The 18,016-nt window shown below is 47.7% G+C and overlaps 1 protein-coding gene across 1 annotated transcript; it reads left to right on the plus strand.

The window, feature by feature from the left end:
* Positions 1–186: 186 nt before the first annotated feature.
* LOC308655048 (centrin-4-like) lies at positions 187–3,144 on the plus strand. Its single transcript, XM_081304824.1, has 5 exons — positions 187–216; positions 1,050–1,187; positions 1,643–1,771; positions 2,358–2,495; positions 2,673–3,144. Exons 1-5 carry the CDS (start codon positions 214–216, stop codon positions 2,757–2,759), a joined length of 495 nt encoding a protein of 164 aa, XP_081160950.1. The 5' UTR covers positions 187–213; the 3' UTR covers positions 2,760–3,144.
* The last annotated feature ends 14,872 nt before the right edge of the window (positions 3,145–18,016 follow it).

Below are 18,016 nucleotides of genomic sequence, written 5' to 3' on the forward strand. Positions count from 1 at the left end.
CCCCCTCCGCGCTCGGGAATTTCCGTTTCACGGCGGAGAAGGCGGGGAACGCCACATGATTGGTGGAGAATCAGGAGGGGGGGGACTTGAGGGCTCCCTTTCCGTCCATTGGATGGAGTGTCCGTCCATCAGTACGCAGCCCGGTGGGCGGGGCTCGCGGGGCGAAGGCGGCCCTAGCCACGCGGTCGTGGGCGGGGCGGCGGGCGGGGCGACATGGTGAGTGGGTCCCGGGAAGGAGGGGAGCTTGGGCCTGTGAGGTGGAGCCTCTGCTTCCCTCGGAGCTCCGCAGCAGTCGCCGAGGCGTCCTTCCTGTGGCTGGCTCTGGGCGGCCCGCAATCCCTCCCTTCGGCCGCCGCGCCGCCGCGCCGCCGCCGCTAGAGGCGAGGGCGTGAGCTGCCGCGGGAGCCGTGAGGCCCGCTCGGCGGCTGCAGCTACGTGAGGCCCGAGGCTTCCGAACAGTGCGGGCCCCGGGGCTCCTGGGTTCAGAGCTGGAGGCTAGGGCCCCGTTGCCGGCAGAAAACCGCACCTCGCGGGAGGAGGACGCCGCCCACGCGGCGCGGACCCTGCCAGTTGGCCACGGTCGCAGTCCGGCCTCTGCAGTAGTATTTTGCCTGGACCGCGTGGCCGTTCGCCCCTCCGCGCTGTGCACAGCAGCACCGGGAGGAGACGGGAGCGGCTCTGGTTCCGTGGGCCGGCCCTCCGCCCCGTGCTAGGAAACGGGCCTAGGTGAAGGTCACTCCTCCTCGGCGAGTGCCCCTCGGATACCCCGCGGGGGACAGTCGTACCACCGCCACTGCCCGATCCACCATCTCTCCTTTGCTCCTTCCCCTCTCAAAAGGCACTAATTTTAAGGAAAAAAATCTAAGTGATAAAAAAGAACCAGGCTTTCCACCAAGTTCTTAATAACCCAAAGCACAAATTTAGCGAAGGGACAACTTTATAATAGCAGGAAATAGGGTCCTTCAATAAGTTCATTTATCAGATTCAACTATGCTTCCATTATTCTAGGCATGTAGTTTGTCTTTCACCCACGTGTGTATTTATTACAGGCGACTGACGAACACACAAGTTCAGAGAAAAGAGCAACAAAAATTGAATTGAATGAAATGCAAAAGCAAGAAATTAAAGAGGCCTTTGACCTATTCGATGCTGATGGCTCTGGGACCATAGATGTGAAAGAATTGAAGGTCCTGAAATAATTTCCAATTCTAACACACTTCAAATGCCATGTTTGTGGGAATAGTCAGACTTTTAACGGTAGTCTTTGGGAAGCTTGGGAGTGTTGACAAACAACATCTTGTTAACATTTAAATCATGTTCTATACATGAGCAAGCCAAGCCCAGGGTGTACAGTACACTCTAGCACAGCTGGGTTGGAACCTGGGACTGCTGACCTCATTTCTAGGTTAATGCTCAGTCCCTGTTAAAAAAGAGAAGCCTGGGCTGGAGTTGTGGCTCAGTGGTAGAGGGCTTGTCTAGCCTGTGAGAGGCACTGGGTTTGAGACTCAGCACAGCATACAAATAAATGAATAAAGGTCCATCGACCTCTAAAAATTTTTTTTAAAAAGAGAAGCTGTTGATTAATGAATATTTAATCAGAATGATATATTGGCATATTAAAAATTTTTTCTTCCTATTCTAGATTGCATTGCAGGCCTTAGGATTTGAACCAAAGAAAGAAGAAGTTAAACAAATGATAGCTGAAATGGACAAAGAAGGAATTGGCACCATTAGTTTTGAAAATTTTTTTGCCATTATAAGTGTAAAAATGGTATAGTCATGATTTTGTTTTTTTTCAGAGAAGCACAATCAGTAGCTTTCCAAATTTCAGGGAGGGCTGAAACAGGTTTCATAGAAGAATTTGAGTCTAGACGTTTCAGATTGGGTGGGACGCAGATAGACAGAAATTGCAAGATTAAAACATTCTCAGTTTGGTAATGGAGACTGTTGTGGAGAATGGGGTTTGTCAGGAAATAATGAGGACATATGTCAGGATGGACAGAATGGAGCTAGAATTTAAAAACTTGCACTTGGCAAGCATGTTGAGGGCCTGTATTTGCAGGCCTTGTTCTGCAGAGCCTTGAAGGAGCTCTGCAGAGCCTATGTCTTTGGAATGGACCTGAGTGATAAGGGCCAGTATAGGTGCATTTTCCTGCCTCACTGTGTTCTGCACCTCAGTTCCTTGAGGGCAAGTGTGAGGGCATTGGGTGGTTAACAGTGCAGCAGTCAGCTCAGCTCAGCTGCCCAGCACACTGGAGCACTAGTGCTCAGAGACCTGAGAAGATCTGTTTTTAGAATATTTATTTATTCTAGCAGTGTAATCAAAGACAAGTGCCAGTTATTTCATATTTTTAAAGGGTGAGAAAGATGAAAAAGAAGAAATATTGAAGGCTTTCAAATTATTTGATGATGATGATACTGGGAGGATAACACTAAGTAATATCAGGAGAGCCGCCAAGGAGCTCGGGGAGAATTTAACAGATGATGAACTGCAGGTAAATCTTGCTTGTTTTTATAATTTATGTGTAATTACAACTTTTGTATAAAGTGTTATATTCTAACTTTAGTTGTACATTAAAAGTAAAATTTGATTTCGAGCATGTAAATTGAACATTCATTTCTGTCATTCATTTTAGTAGATTTTATATACCATTTTTTGTTTTGTTTTATAGGAAATGCTTGATGAAGCTGATTATGATGGGGATGGAGAAATAAATGAGGAAGAATTTTTGAAAATGATGAAGAAGACCTCTCTTTAATACTGTTCTTTTCTGTCCCATTTGTTATATGATTCAATAATGTAAGATCTGAATGGATTCATTTTCAATTTTTAGTTTGTCTACACAGATTGGTCTCTTGGTGTCTGTGTGAAAAGTTGTGTTTCTACCAATTTGTTATATTTGCCATATAAAGAAACAAAACATGAGAGCTTCCTTGAGCCAAGAATGTAAGAGCAGTGTTAATTCCAACTGCTTTTTTTAAGAGGGTTCCACAGACTTAGAATTTTATTGAAGTTTATTGCAGTTGGCCCCACATCCAAATGAATCTGGCAAACAAACCATTATTATTGCGTGACTAAAAAAGCAGATTAGCATTGTCTTTTTAATCACTTCTTCAAATATGTAAAAAATAAAACTGGTTGGCAACTAAGTTGTTTGCTAAAATTTCTTCTTACAGTTATTGCTATGGTATGAATGTGGCCCATCCAAAATCTCAGGTGTTGTCACTGTGGGGCCTGGGAGAGCTGAGCAGGCCCTGAGGACCCACCTTCCTGAAGGGGGTTAAGGGCTGTCCTGGGTGCACACAGCTAGGGCTCTCACCAGGCCAAATACTGGTGCCTCCATGTGGGACCTCCCAGCTCCAAAACCCTGAGCAAGAAACGTCTGTTCCCCTTTGGGCTCCTTGCTCGCCCTGGGCGGTAGCACGGCCAGCAGCAGCAGCCCCATCAGGGCGTCACACCGGCACAGGGCCCTAGGGGTGTGTGAGAAGTCCATGCAGGTGTCCTGTGGACACTCATTTCTCTGCATGCCTACAAGAATGTCTGAAGCCCAAGAAACCTGTCTTGGGGGTGTGCCGCAGTGCTCTGGTGCCTGGGGCCCCAAGCTGTGCAGCGCCAGAGGCAGATTGAGAGCACAGAGCCTTCTTGCCAAGGCTGCCTAAGAATGTCTGCCTTCCTGTTTGTAGTGGCGCTATCAATCATTATTCGGAGGCAGGTTGTCTTTAAATGCAAGCGAATATTCGATCACACCAATCGAGTGACGAGCTTGAGATGCTCAGGTGCTGCAGCTCCATCACCATCCGTGAGCGGAGTGGCTGCCTCTGCCTTGTTCTTCCATCTGTGGAGCATGAGACCTCTGCCTCCCACACCAGCACCGTGCAACAGACCTGGAAGCGAGCCAGGGCGTTGGGACAGGTCACCTCTAATGGGAAATGGGTCCCCAAGTCAGTGCCCTCTGTTCTGCTGGGCTCTCACCAAAGCTATCTTCCCCACTGTTAACTTTGTTTTGTCACCTGGTTTAGTCACATTGGTCCTCATTTACTTCCTGGAGCTTCCAGCGCCTCTCCTGGAGGAAAACTCATCTTCCTCATCTGCGCGTGTTCTTCTTTCACACTGTTCCTCCCATCCAGTTTTCATCTCAGATCCTCCCCAGGACCTTTTCTGGGTCACACATAACAATGAAATGAGCGTTTCTTTTCCTTGTCCTGAGGTGTATGAACTCCGGTGACAGTGCAGCTGACCAGAGCTGAAAATCCTCTGCAGTGGAGCTGCTTGTCCACGCGGTGGGCAGTGGCTGCTGGAAGCTGCAGTGTGCACCCAGGAAACATTTCAGGAACCCTCTTGGGGTGAACATTGTGGGTTTTGCATGATTTGATGCTGGAAGTTTTATTGGTGATACTTTGCTATACTCCTGCAACCCTTAGAATTGGATGGTTCAGTCTTAAATGCCTGCATGGTGTCTTTTTAGGATAAAGGATAACCATGTATTTCTAGTGGGGGAAAATTAAACTGTATTTTTCTGTAAGTGGGGGAGAGGGTCAGCTAAAATAGTGGGAGGGCCAAAGCTTTTTGGTTCCGGTTTTCAAGCTAACAATGTATTTTCAGACGACTGGGTCACATTTACCTTTCTCTCTGGGAGCTTGCATACATTCTTGTCCTGAAGCATGAAAAGGAGTCCTCAAATGATTGAAAAGAAGAAGGTGGGGGCTCTGAAGGCTACTAGTTCTTTTATCTTTTATTTGGTAACTTAAATTAACTAGCATTATTTTACTGTGACCAATAGTTTCTTTATGACACTTGTTTCAACATCCAAACTGCTGTTTTAAAACCCTGGCTTTCAACTCCTAGAGAGGCTGTGGTGTGCCCTGTTGTCTCTTCCAACAAGCACACTGTCTGCAAGGCACGCATGCCCTCTGATGAGCTGTGTACTGGGAACGCAGTTCAGGAGCAGTTCAAGAATCGTGAACATATTTCATGAATATTACTTCCAAGGCTAAGAGCTGCCAGCCTAATGTATAGGAGCAGAATCTCTGATGGACCAAGGGCTTATAGATTTGGTTCATTCTTTCATGTCACACATCTCTAGTTTGAATATGGCAGTTTTTTCCTGGTCGGTGGCCAAGGTTGCAAGTGGCTTTGGACCTGTACCCTACTGCTGTGAGCTCTTCCCACCCACTATGGAAGAGCTAACTGTAGTTGCCTATAACCACCAAAGACAATGTAGTTTTTTCCAAATGTGTTGTTTCTTGGGAGGACATACCTGTTAAAATCAGCTTCTTCACTGTAATTTCTGAGAAAAGTTCACTCAGACCTCCCTGAATTGAGAGGAGAAGCCTGGAGGGAAGTTTGAGAAAACCTTCCTTGGTTCTCACTGGAGGAACCAAGAAACTAATTTCCTTATGTTAAGTGCACTTTATGTATTTCTAATAAGAGGACTTTCCAGAAAGTGAAATTTTAAAAGGTGAAATATAAATAAATTTCATAATTATATAAAAAAGTCTGTTCCTCATAAATTACCCCAACTGTGTGGCACAGTGGCACATGCCTATCATCCCAGCTACTCAAGAGGCTGAGGCAAGTTCAAGGCTATCTGGGGCAATTTAGTAAAATTCTGCCTCAAAATTAAAACTAACAGGGGCTGGGGTTGGGTGGGGCTGTGGTTCAGTGGCAGAGTGCTGGCCTAGCATGTGTGAGGCACTGGGTTCGATTTTCAGCACTGTATATAAATGAATAAAACAAAGGTCCATCAACAACTAAAAAAGGGGGTGTGTGTGCTGGGATGTACTGGTAGAGTGCACTGGGTTTAACCTCCAATATTAAGAATAAATAAATAACCCCGTCTGTTGTATTTTGTTATAGAGCAAAAATAGTCCAAAATAGGCACAGATACTATGAAAACAGGGGTCAAGGGGAGCCATTTTGGAAACTGCTTAGCACATGAACTAAATCTTTGGCTTAGCTTTTACCAGCCAACTGATTAAAAGTTCTATGGGGCTGGGGTTGTGGCTCAGTGGTAGAATGCCACCTAGCATGTGTGAGGTGCTGGGTATGGTCCTCAGCACCACATTGAAAAAAAAATTAAAAAAATAAAGGTATTGAAAAAAAAATAAAAAACAACTCTTATCTAAACCATACAGGATAAGATAAGAGATAAGATCCTGTATGGTTTATATAAGAGTTGTTTCCCAAAAGCTTATGTGTGAAACAATGCAAGAAAACTTAAGAGGTGCTGGGCATGGTGGCACATACCTGTAATCCCAGCAGCTCAGAAGGCCAAGGCAGGAGGATCACATAGTCAAAGCCAGTGTCACCTACTTAGCAAGACCCAGTCTCAAAAAATGAAAAGGGCTGGGGATGTGGCACAGTGGTTAAGCACCCCTGGGCTCAATATCTGGTACCAAAAGGAAAAAAAGAAAAAGAAAGAAAGAAAAAGTCCACGAGAAGACTTGGAACTTGGACAAGAAGGAGTCTTTAAATTAGAACTCTTTGAACTTGCCCTTGCCCATGTGTATTTCTATGCATCATTGTTAATAATTGAGGGATAAATTTTTCACATATAAAGCATTAGGTACATTTTTGTTTGGTCTAGAAGGAAATGCAATACAATTAGGACTTAAAGATAACGTGAAAACACTTAAGAATGTTTATGTGCATAAGCAATGAGAGCTTTCATAAAGGAAACATGTTGACAAAAGAGAAACCTTCAGTTTTCATTTCAGTTGATTTAAAAGTGATCCAGGTGGTGTCGCTAATGTTACATTTGCCACAGGCTTAACTTGTTCCAAAGATGAATGCATTGTTTCAGGAACAGTTTGTGCTGGACAAGTGGCATTGCTGGCCTGTTGCAGAAGCAGGAGCCTGAGCCCTCCCGCCCAGGGCATCTGGGTTTCAGGCGCCATGGAGAGCACAGTGCATCCAGCTCTTTCCCTTCACTCAGTGGGGAAGAAACAGAGCAGCCACAGGAGGTGCCAGTGCCCCTGACTGGCAGGTCTCTCCAGGCAGCCACTGGGTGACTGGCTTGCACACACCCCTCTTGTGCTAGAGTGGGAGGGCCTTGTCCCCTGCACACCAGGACCAGATGGAGCAGTGGGGCTGGTCATATGCCAGTTCTGCAAGTGGCTGAACAGAACAAGGAAAATCCCTCCCGTCTGTCCTAGCACAAAGGCAACAGACAGGTGCCCACACAAGGGACCAAACTCAGAGGGAAACTCGGGTGACAGCACATACTCTTTTTGTGCCACCTTTCATGCCACATTGTGACCCAAGTTCTCTGATCCTCTTCTGATCCTGAGGCCAACAAGTAAATTTTTTTTTAAACTTTTTTGTTGCTTAAATAAACTCAGATAAATTAAACTTGTCTAAGGGTTTTTCTTTTAACCAGTAATTATGGGATAGAAACTAAAAGTTTATTAAATGTCATGTAATTACAAATCTATGATATTTATTTTTAGGACCTATTTACATCTTAAAGAAATCTATATGATTTATAATAAAATGGATCTCTTATTTTGTGAAGCATATTATACTTTTTGAGATTTTGCCTTTAAAACAGATAACAAAAAATTGAATAAAAATGAAAATAAACATGTAATGTTTGGCATACATACATATATAAAAAGCTTAAGGAGGGCTGGAGTTGTGGCTCAGCGGTAGAGTGCTCATCTAGCATGTGAGAGGCCCTGGGTTTGATCCTCAACACCACATAAAAATAAAATAAAGGTATTGTGTCCATCCACAACTAAAATAAAATATTTTTTAAAAAAGGCTTCAGGAAATAACACTTTTGTGCGATGATCTAACCCAAATTATTCCTAAGATAGAAATCATACTATTTGTTCTTACAAAACTTGAGGGGGAAAGTGGCATTAAATTATAAAGTGCTTGAAAAAAAGTGTTGACAACGGTTTTGTGGTTTCAAGTCCCTCTTCCTTATTTGGGCCCAGAGAGCGCAGCATTTCTGCCTGGGAGGTGGCCCTGGTAGAAGTGAAGCAGAGAGTTCTGTGCGTGGAGGTCGCAGAGAGCAGCAGGTGCAGGTGCAGGAGTCGGGCCTCCTGGAGGTCCAGAGGGAGCTCGAGCACTGTGCTAGGAAGGAGGATCCCCTCAGGTCCTCAGGAGGGTCCCCTGGGATGCCAGCCTACAAAGGCCCAGTCCAGTGCCTGCACCCTCATCTTTGTCCCAGCCCAGCGGGAGACCTGTCCCCCAATCCACAAAGGAATCAGGTCAGCAAACCCAATCCCGTCCCCTCACCCCAGAAAGGGGGTCAAGAGGGTCAGGCTCCATCCCTTTACATTAAGTAACTGATAAACGTATTATTGGATCAGGGCAGATGTGCTGCTGGGCACCCTGGGATGGCATCCCAGGAAGGGACCTGTGTGGCAGCTCCCTGGGCCAGGCACTGAAGGGGGCTAGACGGTCCGTTTTGGGTTTCGTGGGCCTGGACCCCCAGCTCCCTGGATGGCAGGTGCTTGGCCAGAGTAGACAACTAGGGTGCTTTAAGGCAGAGGTGCAGATTGGTCATTGGACACGAGGGGTGGGAATGAGGGCGGGGTGGGGGAACTCTCCCAGGGTGAGGTCCAGAGAGACTCCAGCCTCTGGAAGTACAGGCTGCTCCCAGAGGGCAGGTGGACGCTGCACACAGAGTCGGGAGAGGTGGAGGCCCAGCCAGGCCCTGAGGTGCTTTTGTGGCTCCTGGCCCAAAGAGGCAGCCGAAAGCTTGGTGGGGCAGAAGCACTGGAGCAAGCCTCATCCTCTCCTTGTTTGGCTCCCACAGTCCCCTGACGTCCCTGGGCTTGCCTGCCACGGGACAAGATCCCCTGCCTTCTCAAGGTAGGCACAGTGTCATGGTGGTGGGGACTCAAGACAACCCAGGGTCTGCAGGACAGTACCTACAGTTGCTGGCCCCATCCAGTGGTCGGTTCCTCCTGGGAACAGAATTGCCAGCCTCCACCCTGGGCAGGTGGAATACTCAGCTCCCAGATCCCCACATCCTCCTTTCTCCCACACCGGGAAGCCCAGCTTGGGCTCTCCACCCCGGGGGGTGGCCAGCACCCTACCGCTGGGGCATGAGACCCCCGCAGCAGGACCCCGCAGCCGCTGGCCTGCTGAGCGAGTGCAGCCGTGCGGGGTCTCACAGTTCAGCAGCGGGTCAGAAGGCCGCACCGCCCTCCACCCGTGGTTCTTTTTGCACACGGGGCCTCCACTGAGACCTCCTGTCCTGCACACGAGGAACTCCGGCTCAGACCGCGGGATTCAGCAAGGCCTCCTCCCTGGAGTGGCCCTGACACCACCCCTGTGGCCGCGGCCGCCTCTGGGCGGGGTCGCGAGCTTTGAGGGTCCCTCCCCGCCTCCTGGCCCTGGGGCCCCGCCCCTCGCAGGCCTTGCCCATAGAGGCCACGCCCCACGGTCCCCTCCCGTTACAGGCCCCGCCCCTCCGGACCGGCTGCGGCACACGCGCTGGGACCGTTGGTACCCAGGCCAACCGCCCCAGGCGGCGTCCACCTGGCGGGGAGCGCGGGCATCATGCACCTGCAGGCGTCTGGGCACAGACCGCCCCGACTAAGGAGCGGCCCCTGCCTCCCCGCGTCCAGGGGTCAGCCCAAGGACCCCGGCCCGCGGCCGTCCACTCTGGTGTCGCCTCATGGGATAGCAGGTAGCGAAGGCCCGGGAGGTGGGCCAGGTGTGGGGGGCGGAGAGGGCGCTGGGCGAGGGGCGTCCGGCGGCCAGGTGTGTCCTGCTGCCCCCGCCCATCGCGCCACCGCAGCGGCTAAGGGCGCCCAGCCGAGTCGCGGGCCATCCCGCAGGGCGAGGCCGTCCGTCCGCAACCAAGCCTGGGTTACGGACAGGTGAGCCATTTCCACTGCTGTTCCTTCCGCGGTGCGTCCCTCGGGCTCCAGTCTTTGATCAGCTTTGTCCCGGGAGACTGGACTTGGGAAGGGGGATTTGGATTTCAGCTGAGGCCCTTTCGACAAGTTGACCCCTTCCAGAGCCACCCCATCCGCTAGGTGACCCCTGCTTTAAGAGGTGTGCCCTGGGAGTGTGCACCCAGTGCCAGGCAGGACTTGGGAGTTTGCTGGGAGGTGAGGGGAAGGACGTCCCACCGCACATCTGCAGGGGTGGTCAGGGTCTTGGAGGGACACCGGCTTCTGAAGGAGGACTCGTGGGGCAAGCTCAGGGGAGGGACGTAGGGGCCCTCCTCTCACCCTCTGCTGCTGCCATGGCCAGGCAGAAAGGGTTGGCCTGGCTGGTGGCTGTGGGGAGCCGCCTTCCTGCGGACAGCCAGCTCCAGGGCACAAGCAAGGGGGGCAAGTGCACCCCCAGCCATGCAACCCCCAGGGGATGCTAGTTTACGGAGGACAGGCAGCCAGCCTGAGTGACTGACAGGTGAATGAGCTGTGGGCTGAGCCACTTCTGGCCTGGAGTCACCTGGACCTCCAGGCTCACTCTCCTTACCTGTCCCCGAGGATCCACAAGGCAGGGCTGTTTCCACGATGAGGATAGGGCTGGACAACCCATAAACCCTCATTTGCCCACATGGGCTGGATCCCTTTGTCATTTTTCCAACTTGGGAAGCTTTGTACACTAACGCAGTGGTTTCCCCTTAGCGGGTGGAAGCCAGCGAAGGGTCATTGCTTTCAGCAGGTAGGAAAGCACTGAGAACTGCCCAGAGCCAGGGGTGTTCCTGGGGAGACCTGGGAAGGGTCCTACTGCAGAGACCTGGCATGGCCCTTGGGGCGGACACTTCCCAGACCTGCAGTTCAAGGTCGCTGGCTTCCACCCGCTAAGGGCAAATGGACCAGTCCAGGGCCTGTGCATGCTGTGCACACCCAGCTCCTTCTCTGACTAGAGGGAAGTCTCTCCAAGTTCAGGGGCAGCTAAGATGAAGCACATGAAATCAGACTGTGGGATCATGGAAGAACATCTAGCCTAGGAGTAAGGTGTGTGCAGTTCTGGGAAGAAGATCCCAGGTTCAACGCCTGCCTCAGCAATTTAGAGACACTGTCTGGAAAACATAAAAGGGGCTGGGGATGTAGCTCAGTGCTAATGCACCCCTGGGATTAGTTCATTTTCCTCTGCTCTGCCATAGATACTGGGATCTTTCTCGACTCTGAGTGTGAGGCCCTTGGGGGCTTCTGGAGATGACCCATGAGGGTGTGCCTCCCCTGAGTGAGCAGCCTGGAGACTTGCTCTTGGACTCATCACCTTGGAGACTACACCAATTTGAAAATTAGAGTTTGAGATTTCCTACCCTTGGAGGAGCCCCCTGAGGTTTCTACTTCGGGATTGCTGCTCTAATGAGTCATCATTCTGGAAGTCTCTACATGTGTCTACAACTTCCCAGGGCCTCACGCATGCCAAGCACAGTCTACCACTGAACTACAGCCTCAGGCCTTGGCTCTACCATTTTGAGACCAGCAGTTTGCCCTGTGACCTCGAGTCTCTAATGGATGTGAGGAAAGTGGCTAATTTTCAGTGAGTTCATTTTTGTATTACGCTTGTTACGGTGGAACAACAACTTCTATCTCCCTATAGACACAACCAAGTTAGAAGTCATCCTGTGTTCTTTTTATTCCTCTATTTCACTGTCAAAGTTTTGCTCTTTGATAGTTTGTAATTGCTTGTTGTTTCTTCATTTCATTTCTTATCCCTCATATTTCCTTGGATATTTATTAACATCTTTAGTTGCAATGCTTTGAACCTTTAATTCACCTGAGCTGTTTCTCTCTTCTCCTGGATCCAGTGTTGAACCACGAATCCATTCACCTTCACACCCATTTCCTCTACTAAATGTTAAGGCCCACTGCTTGGTCACATCTCATGCTTTCTTCACGTCTGTGCCTCCCAGGACTGATGACTGCATGTTGGCTGTGCTTACCCTGTGCTCGCCTAGTTATTCAGAGTGTGTTTAATCATACTCCAAATAATTCAGCCATCACTTTATGGCTTTGTCTTAATTTAACTCGGTTTATTGTTAATTTAGTTTATGTGCTGAGAACCTGCGGCCTATTTGGTAGAGCATTTTGATGGCTAGCTGAGATTTTTTTTGTGGCCAGAACAATAAGGTCATGTTTGAGGGAAGTCCTGCAGGTGTCCTGAATTGGGCCAACAGGCTTTGCTGTAGGAACTGTCTGTGGCATGATGTGGTGAAGCTATACAAGCGCTGTGTCTGAACACAGAACAAAATCTCTGAGGCTTAATTCATCAGGCTGATTATTTCCCCTTAAGAGCTCCACTTGGGAGTGGCTGACCCTCTAAGAGGGCTGACTGCTCCTTGTGACCCAGGCTGCAGGTGCTTCCGTCTCAGAACTGCTTCTCTGTGACCATGAAGCCAGAGCAAGAGAGGAAACATGGGCTGGTAGGTTGCCCTGCAAGTGCGGCATGGATTCTGCTCATGTCCTCTTTGTCAACATCAGTCACGCAAGGGGACTGGGAAGATGCCTCCTGACTCGGTGCCCTCGCGGCGGCGGAAGAGCAAGGTGCAGAGCAGGGTGTAGCCTGCCGTGGGGTGTGGACACCGCGCAGGACTGAGACCATTCGGGTAGTGACTTAGTGAATGAAGAGGAAAGGAAAAGGAGATCAGAGTAGGGACCGAGAGTGTGTATTAACCACAGATTTTACTATTAAACAAACATTTTAAATGTTCATAGTAGAATCAGAGAAATGAAATGAAAATGACAAACTGAAAAACTGGACTAATGACCTTGTTTATTAAAACTACAATATTGGTGGCTCAGCGGTAAAGCGCTTGCCTCCCACGTGTGAGGCAGTGGGTCAATCCTCAACACCACAGACAAAAGTAAATAAACAAAATAAAGATACTGTGTTTATGTACAAATAAAAAATATTTTTTAAAACCCTACAATATAAAAGGACAATTGTTCCAAGTAGCTTACACAACAATATGACATTAAAAATAATTTCAGATTCTTAGGATCCATCTCTAAATTCTCTCACTAGAATTTTTGAGGCAACCCAGTTTGCTCTGATTGCAGGAGCTGGAAGATCTATAAGGAGAACAAGGGGCACCTGAAAGAGAGGAAATGGACTTAAAACAAATTTATACCTGAATTAGAGGAATTGTGATGAGCCATATGAACAAGTTTTTGTTCTTCCTAATGTTGAATAGTATGTGTCTTTGCTCTGAAATGATTGTGGAAAATAGAGTTCAGTGGTTTCTCTTAAAGTGGTGTTGATGCTGGGAACAGCAGAGGACATTCATTAAATAAAAGTATAAGTGCATGGATCTTGACCAGCCCAGGGCTCCTAAGAGAGAAAAGCTCACTACATTGTCCCTTGCTTAAAAGAAGAGGCAATAATCAACCCATGAGATAAGTAGACATACAAGTATATGAATAACCAAGGGAACAAACCACCCCAAACAGTCCACTTTACAATGACTCCATGATACCACCGAGGAGGAAATGTCAGAGAAAGAGTTTAGCAGATTCATCGTTAAATCTTCAAGGAGCCAAAAGGAGATAGGAAATTAACTTAAGATGGAAAAGACAGGAAGGGAAAGATTTCAATAAGGACTGATTCTGAAAAAAGAACCAAACAGAAATTCTGGAAATGAAAGAATCAATAAATAAAACTAAGAGTTCAATGTAAAGCAACACCAATAGATGAGAACACTTTGAAGACAGATTTTCAGTACTTAACAACAAAGTATATAATCTTGAAATAATGTCAACAATAAAAAAAGATGTTAAGAGACTATGGCCAGAATATTCAAGAAATATGGGAAAACATTGAAACTAAATTTAACAATCATTGGGGTAAAGGGCTACAAAATACAAACTAAAAGGATGAACATCTCTTCAATGAAATAATATTAGAAAACTTTCCAAACCTTAGGGATAAGATGGAAATAAAAATACAGGAAGCATATAGAACCCCACATAGGTGTGATGAAAAAATGTCCTCTCCAAGAGACACATAATGAGATTGTCTAACCCAGAGAGTAAGGGCAGAATCTTAAAACCTGCAAGGGGAAGATGGCTGGCTATATTTAGAGGTAAAGCAGTTGGATTTCAACTGCTATTGCAGTGCAGATCCTAAAAGTCAGGAGGGCTAAAACTCTCCAATCAAAAGACATAGCTTTGAAGATTGTATTATAAAACAAGACCCAACCATCTGTTATTAACAAGATATTCACAAAGACATCCACAGACAGAAGGGGAAAGGATGGGAAAAGACATATTATGCAAATGTAAAGCAAAAGCAAGGGAACTACTCTCATATCTAAGTGGACTTCAAGCCTAATTTAATCAGAAGAGAAAAAGAAGGTCACTTCATTCTTGTTAAGGGAATCATTCAACAATGACATATAATGATTATAAATATTTATGGTCCAAATTTATGCATCTACGTAGATAAAACAAACTGTTCTCAATATAAACAATCAAACAGACCACAACATAGTAATACTGGGTGCTTTCAACACACCTCTGTCACCATTAGGTAGATCATTCAAACATAAACTAAGACTCTTCAGACCTAAAAAATACCATTAATCAAATGAACCTTACAGACATGTATAGAATATTTTATCCAATGGCAGCTAAATTCACTATCTTCTTAGTGGCACATGAAACATTCTCTAAAATATATCATATATTGAGGCACAAAACAAATCTTAGTAAATATAATCCCAAAACATTCCACTCTTATTTAACACAGTCATTGAAACTCTAGCCAGTGCCATGGGGCAAAAGAAGGAAATTAAAAAAAGGCAAATAGGAAAAGAAGCCAAATTATCTGTTTGCTGATGACATGATCCTGTGTTAAGACCCAAAAAGCTCCACCAGGAAACTTCTATAGCTGATAAGTGCATTCACCAAAGTAGCAGCCTACTATATCAAAATACATGAATCAATTGCTTTCCTATACTCCAATAATAAATCTGTTGAAAAAGAATTGGGAAAACTATTCCAGTCACAATACCCTGCCCCCACCAATAAAACACTTAGGAATAAATCTAAGCAAGGAGATGGAAGACCTCTACAGGGAAAAGTATAGGACACTGAAGGAAGATTGCTTTAGAAGATGGAAAGACCACCCATGTTCTTGTATAGGTAGTTAATAATAATATAATGATATTGTCAAAATGGCCACACTAGCAAAAGCGTTATACAGATTCAATGCAATCCCCCTCCAAATACCAATGACATTCTTCTCAGAACTAGAAAAAAACAGTCCCAAAATTCTTTGGGAAGAATAAAGAGACCCAGAATCCTGAAGGAGACATCGTAATACCAGACCTCATGAAGTGTCAGAGAGCTATGGTCATAAAAACAGCATGGCGCTGCGGCAAAGACAGACCTGAAGACCAGTGGAATGGAATGGAAGACACAGAGACACACCCACATGGTTACAGTCATCTGGTCCTTGGCAGTGGTGTCCAAACATACTTTGGAGAAGAGACAGCTTTTTAAACAAAAAGTGCTAGGGAAACTGGATATCCATATGTAGAAGAATGAAACTTCATCTACGTCTCTCACACTGCACAGAAGTCAAAACATAATGTGGATCAAAGACCCAGGAATCAGACCAGAAACGTTACAAACGCTAGATGAGAATATAGGTCCAACACTCCAACTTCGACACAGGGATTGACTTCCTTAACAAGACTCCCAAAGTATAAGAAATAAAACCAACAATAAGTGGGATGGATCAATTTAAAAGCTCTGCACAGCAAAGGAAAAATTGAGAACTTCAAGAGAGAACCTACTGAAAGAAGATCATTGTCACCTGCTCCTCAGATAAGGCATTAATATCCAAAATATATAAAGAATGGAAAAAATAAGACACACACACACACACACACACACAAACACAGAAACAAGAATAAACAAAAGAACCTAATTAATAAATTGGCAAAAGAACTAAAAAGATAACTTCTCAAAAGAGGAGATTCAAATGGCAAATTAATATATAAAAACTATACAACATCTCTAGCAACCTGAAGTCTGCAGACGACAGACTGAAACTACACTGAGATTCCATCACACTCCAAACACAATGCCAATCATCAAGAACAGAAATAATGAGTGCTGGCTAAGATTTGGTGAAAAGTTACATTTATACATTGTTGGTAAAACTGCATGTTACAACAAGAACTCTGGAAAGCAGTATGGAGGTTCCTCAAAAGATTAGGAATGGAATCACCATATAACCCAGGTATGACACACCTTGGTACTTATCTAAAATCAGTAAAATCAGCATACTACGGTGATATTGCCACCTCATGTTTGTAGCAGCACACTTCACAGTAGCCAAGGTCAACCTAGGTGTCTATCAAGACATGAATGGTTAAAGAAAATTTATGCATGTGCACATGTACATGCGTGTGCATGCACACACACACAGTGGAGTATTACTTAGCCATGAAGAAGAATGACATTATTGCATTTTCTGGTTAAATGAGGAAAGTAAAGAGCATCATGCTAAGTTAAGATAGCAATGCTTGGTCTGTTTTTGACTCCATATAAGATTCACAGCACAGAACTGAGAAGTCGCACTGGAAAGCCTTTGCCAGGTAGAGAGGACTGTGATGCTTGTTGGAACTGCAGGTCCCCAGGGAAGCCCTTCCATAAGTGTGGGCTGACGGAGGTGTGGCTTTGAACGCGTGAAGGAGGCATTTCTGCTCATGGCCAGAGTCTGGGGCCCTGGTTCCATTTTCCAAAGGAACCAACCAACATCTTGGGGTGGGAAGCTGGGTTTAGGGTGAGAGTTGTGGTGGTGTAGGGTGAGGGGGTTGTCCCTAGAGAAGGGGACCCTGGTTGCACAGACCCAGCCCACTTCCTATGAACATCCTCCTCCATCCACTGAGGCAACACAGACTTTCTCATTTCTGCCTTTTTCCCCCAAACCCAAATGAGAAGATTCACTTTGTTGATTTGCAAGAAGACATTGTTATGGTTTGCATGTGAGGTGTCCCCCAAAAGCTCATGTGTGAGACAATGCAGGAAGGTTTAGAGGTGAAATGACTGGGTTGTGAGAGCCTTGATCCACTGAATGGATCCCCTGATGGGATGAAGTGAGTGGTAATGGAAAGTGGCTAGGGGTGGCTGGAGGAGGTGGGTGTTGGGGGTGCAGCTGAAGGAGGTGGGTGTTGCAGGCATGGCTGGAGGAGGTGGGCGTTGGGGGTGTGGCTGGAGGAGGTGGGCGTTGGGGGCGTGGCTGGAGGAGGTGGGTGTTGGGGGCGTGGCTGGAGGAGGTGGGCGTTGGGGGCATGGCTGGAGGTGGTGGGCATTCGGGCGTGGCAGGAGAGATGGGCGTTGGGGGTGCAGCTGAAAGGTGGGTTTTGGAGATGTGGCTGGAGGTGGTGGGCGTTGGGGGCGTGGCTGGAGGAGGTGGGCGTTGGGGGTGTGGCAGGAGAGATGGGCTTTGGGGGTGTAGCTGAAAGGTGGGTTTTGGAGATGTGGCTAAAGGGTGGTGGGCGTTGGGGGCGTGGCTGGAGGAGGTGGGTGTTGGGGGCGTGGCAGGAGAGATGGGCGTTGGGGGCGTGGCAGGAGAGATTGGCGTTGGGGCGTGGCAGGAGAGATTGGCGTTGGGGCGTAGCAGGAGAGATGGGCGTTGGGGGCGTGGCAGGAGAGATTGGCGTTGGGGGCGTGGCAGGAGAGATGGGCGTTGGGGGCGTGGCTGGAGGAAGTGGGCGTTGGGGGCGTGGCTGGAGGAGGTGGGCGTTGGGGGCGTGGCTGGAGGAGGTGGGCGTTGGGGGCGTGGCAGGAGAGATGGGCGTTGGGGGCGTGGCTGGAGGAGGTGGGCGTTGGGGGCGTGGCAGGAGAGATGGGCGTTGGGGGCGTGGCAGGAGAGATGGGCGTTGGGGGCGTGGCTGGAGGAGGTGGGCGTTGGGGGCGTGGCTGGAGGAGGTGGGCGTTGGGGGCGTGGCTGGAGGAGGTGGGCGTTGGGGGCGTGGCAGGAGAGATGGGCGTTGGGGGCGTGGCTGGAGGAGGTGGGCGTTGGGGGCGTGGCAGGAGAAATGGGCGTTGGGGGCGTGGCTGGAGAGATGGGCGTTGG

Source organism: Spermophilus citellus (genome assembly GCF_964194105.1).
Source record: "Spermophilus citellus genome assembly, chromosome: 8".
Taxonomy (NCBI): Eukaryota; Metazoa; Chordata; class Mammalia; order Rodentia; family Sciuridae; genus Spermophilus; species Spermophilus citellus.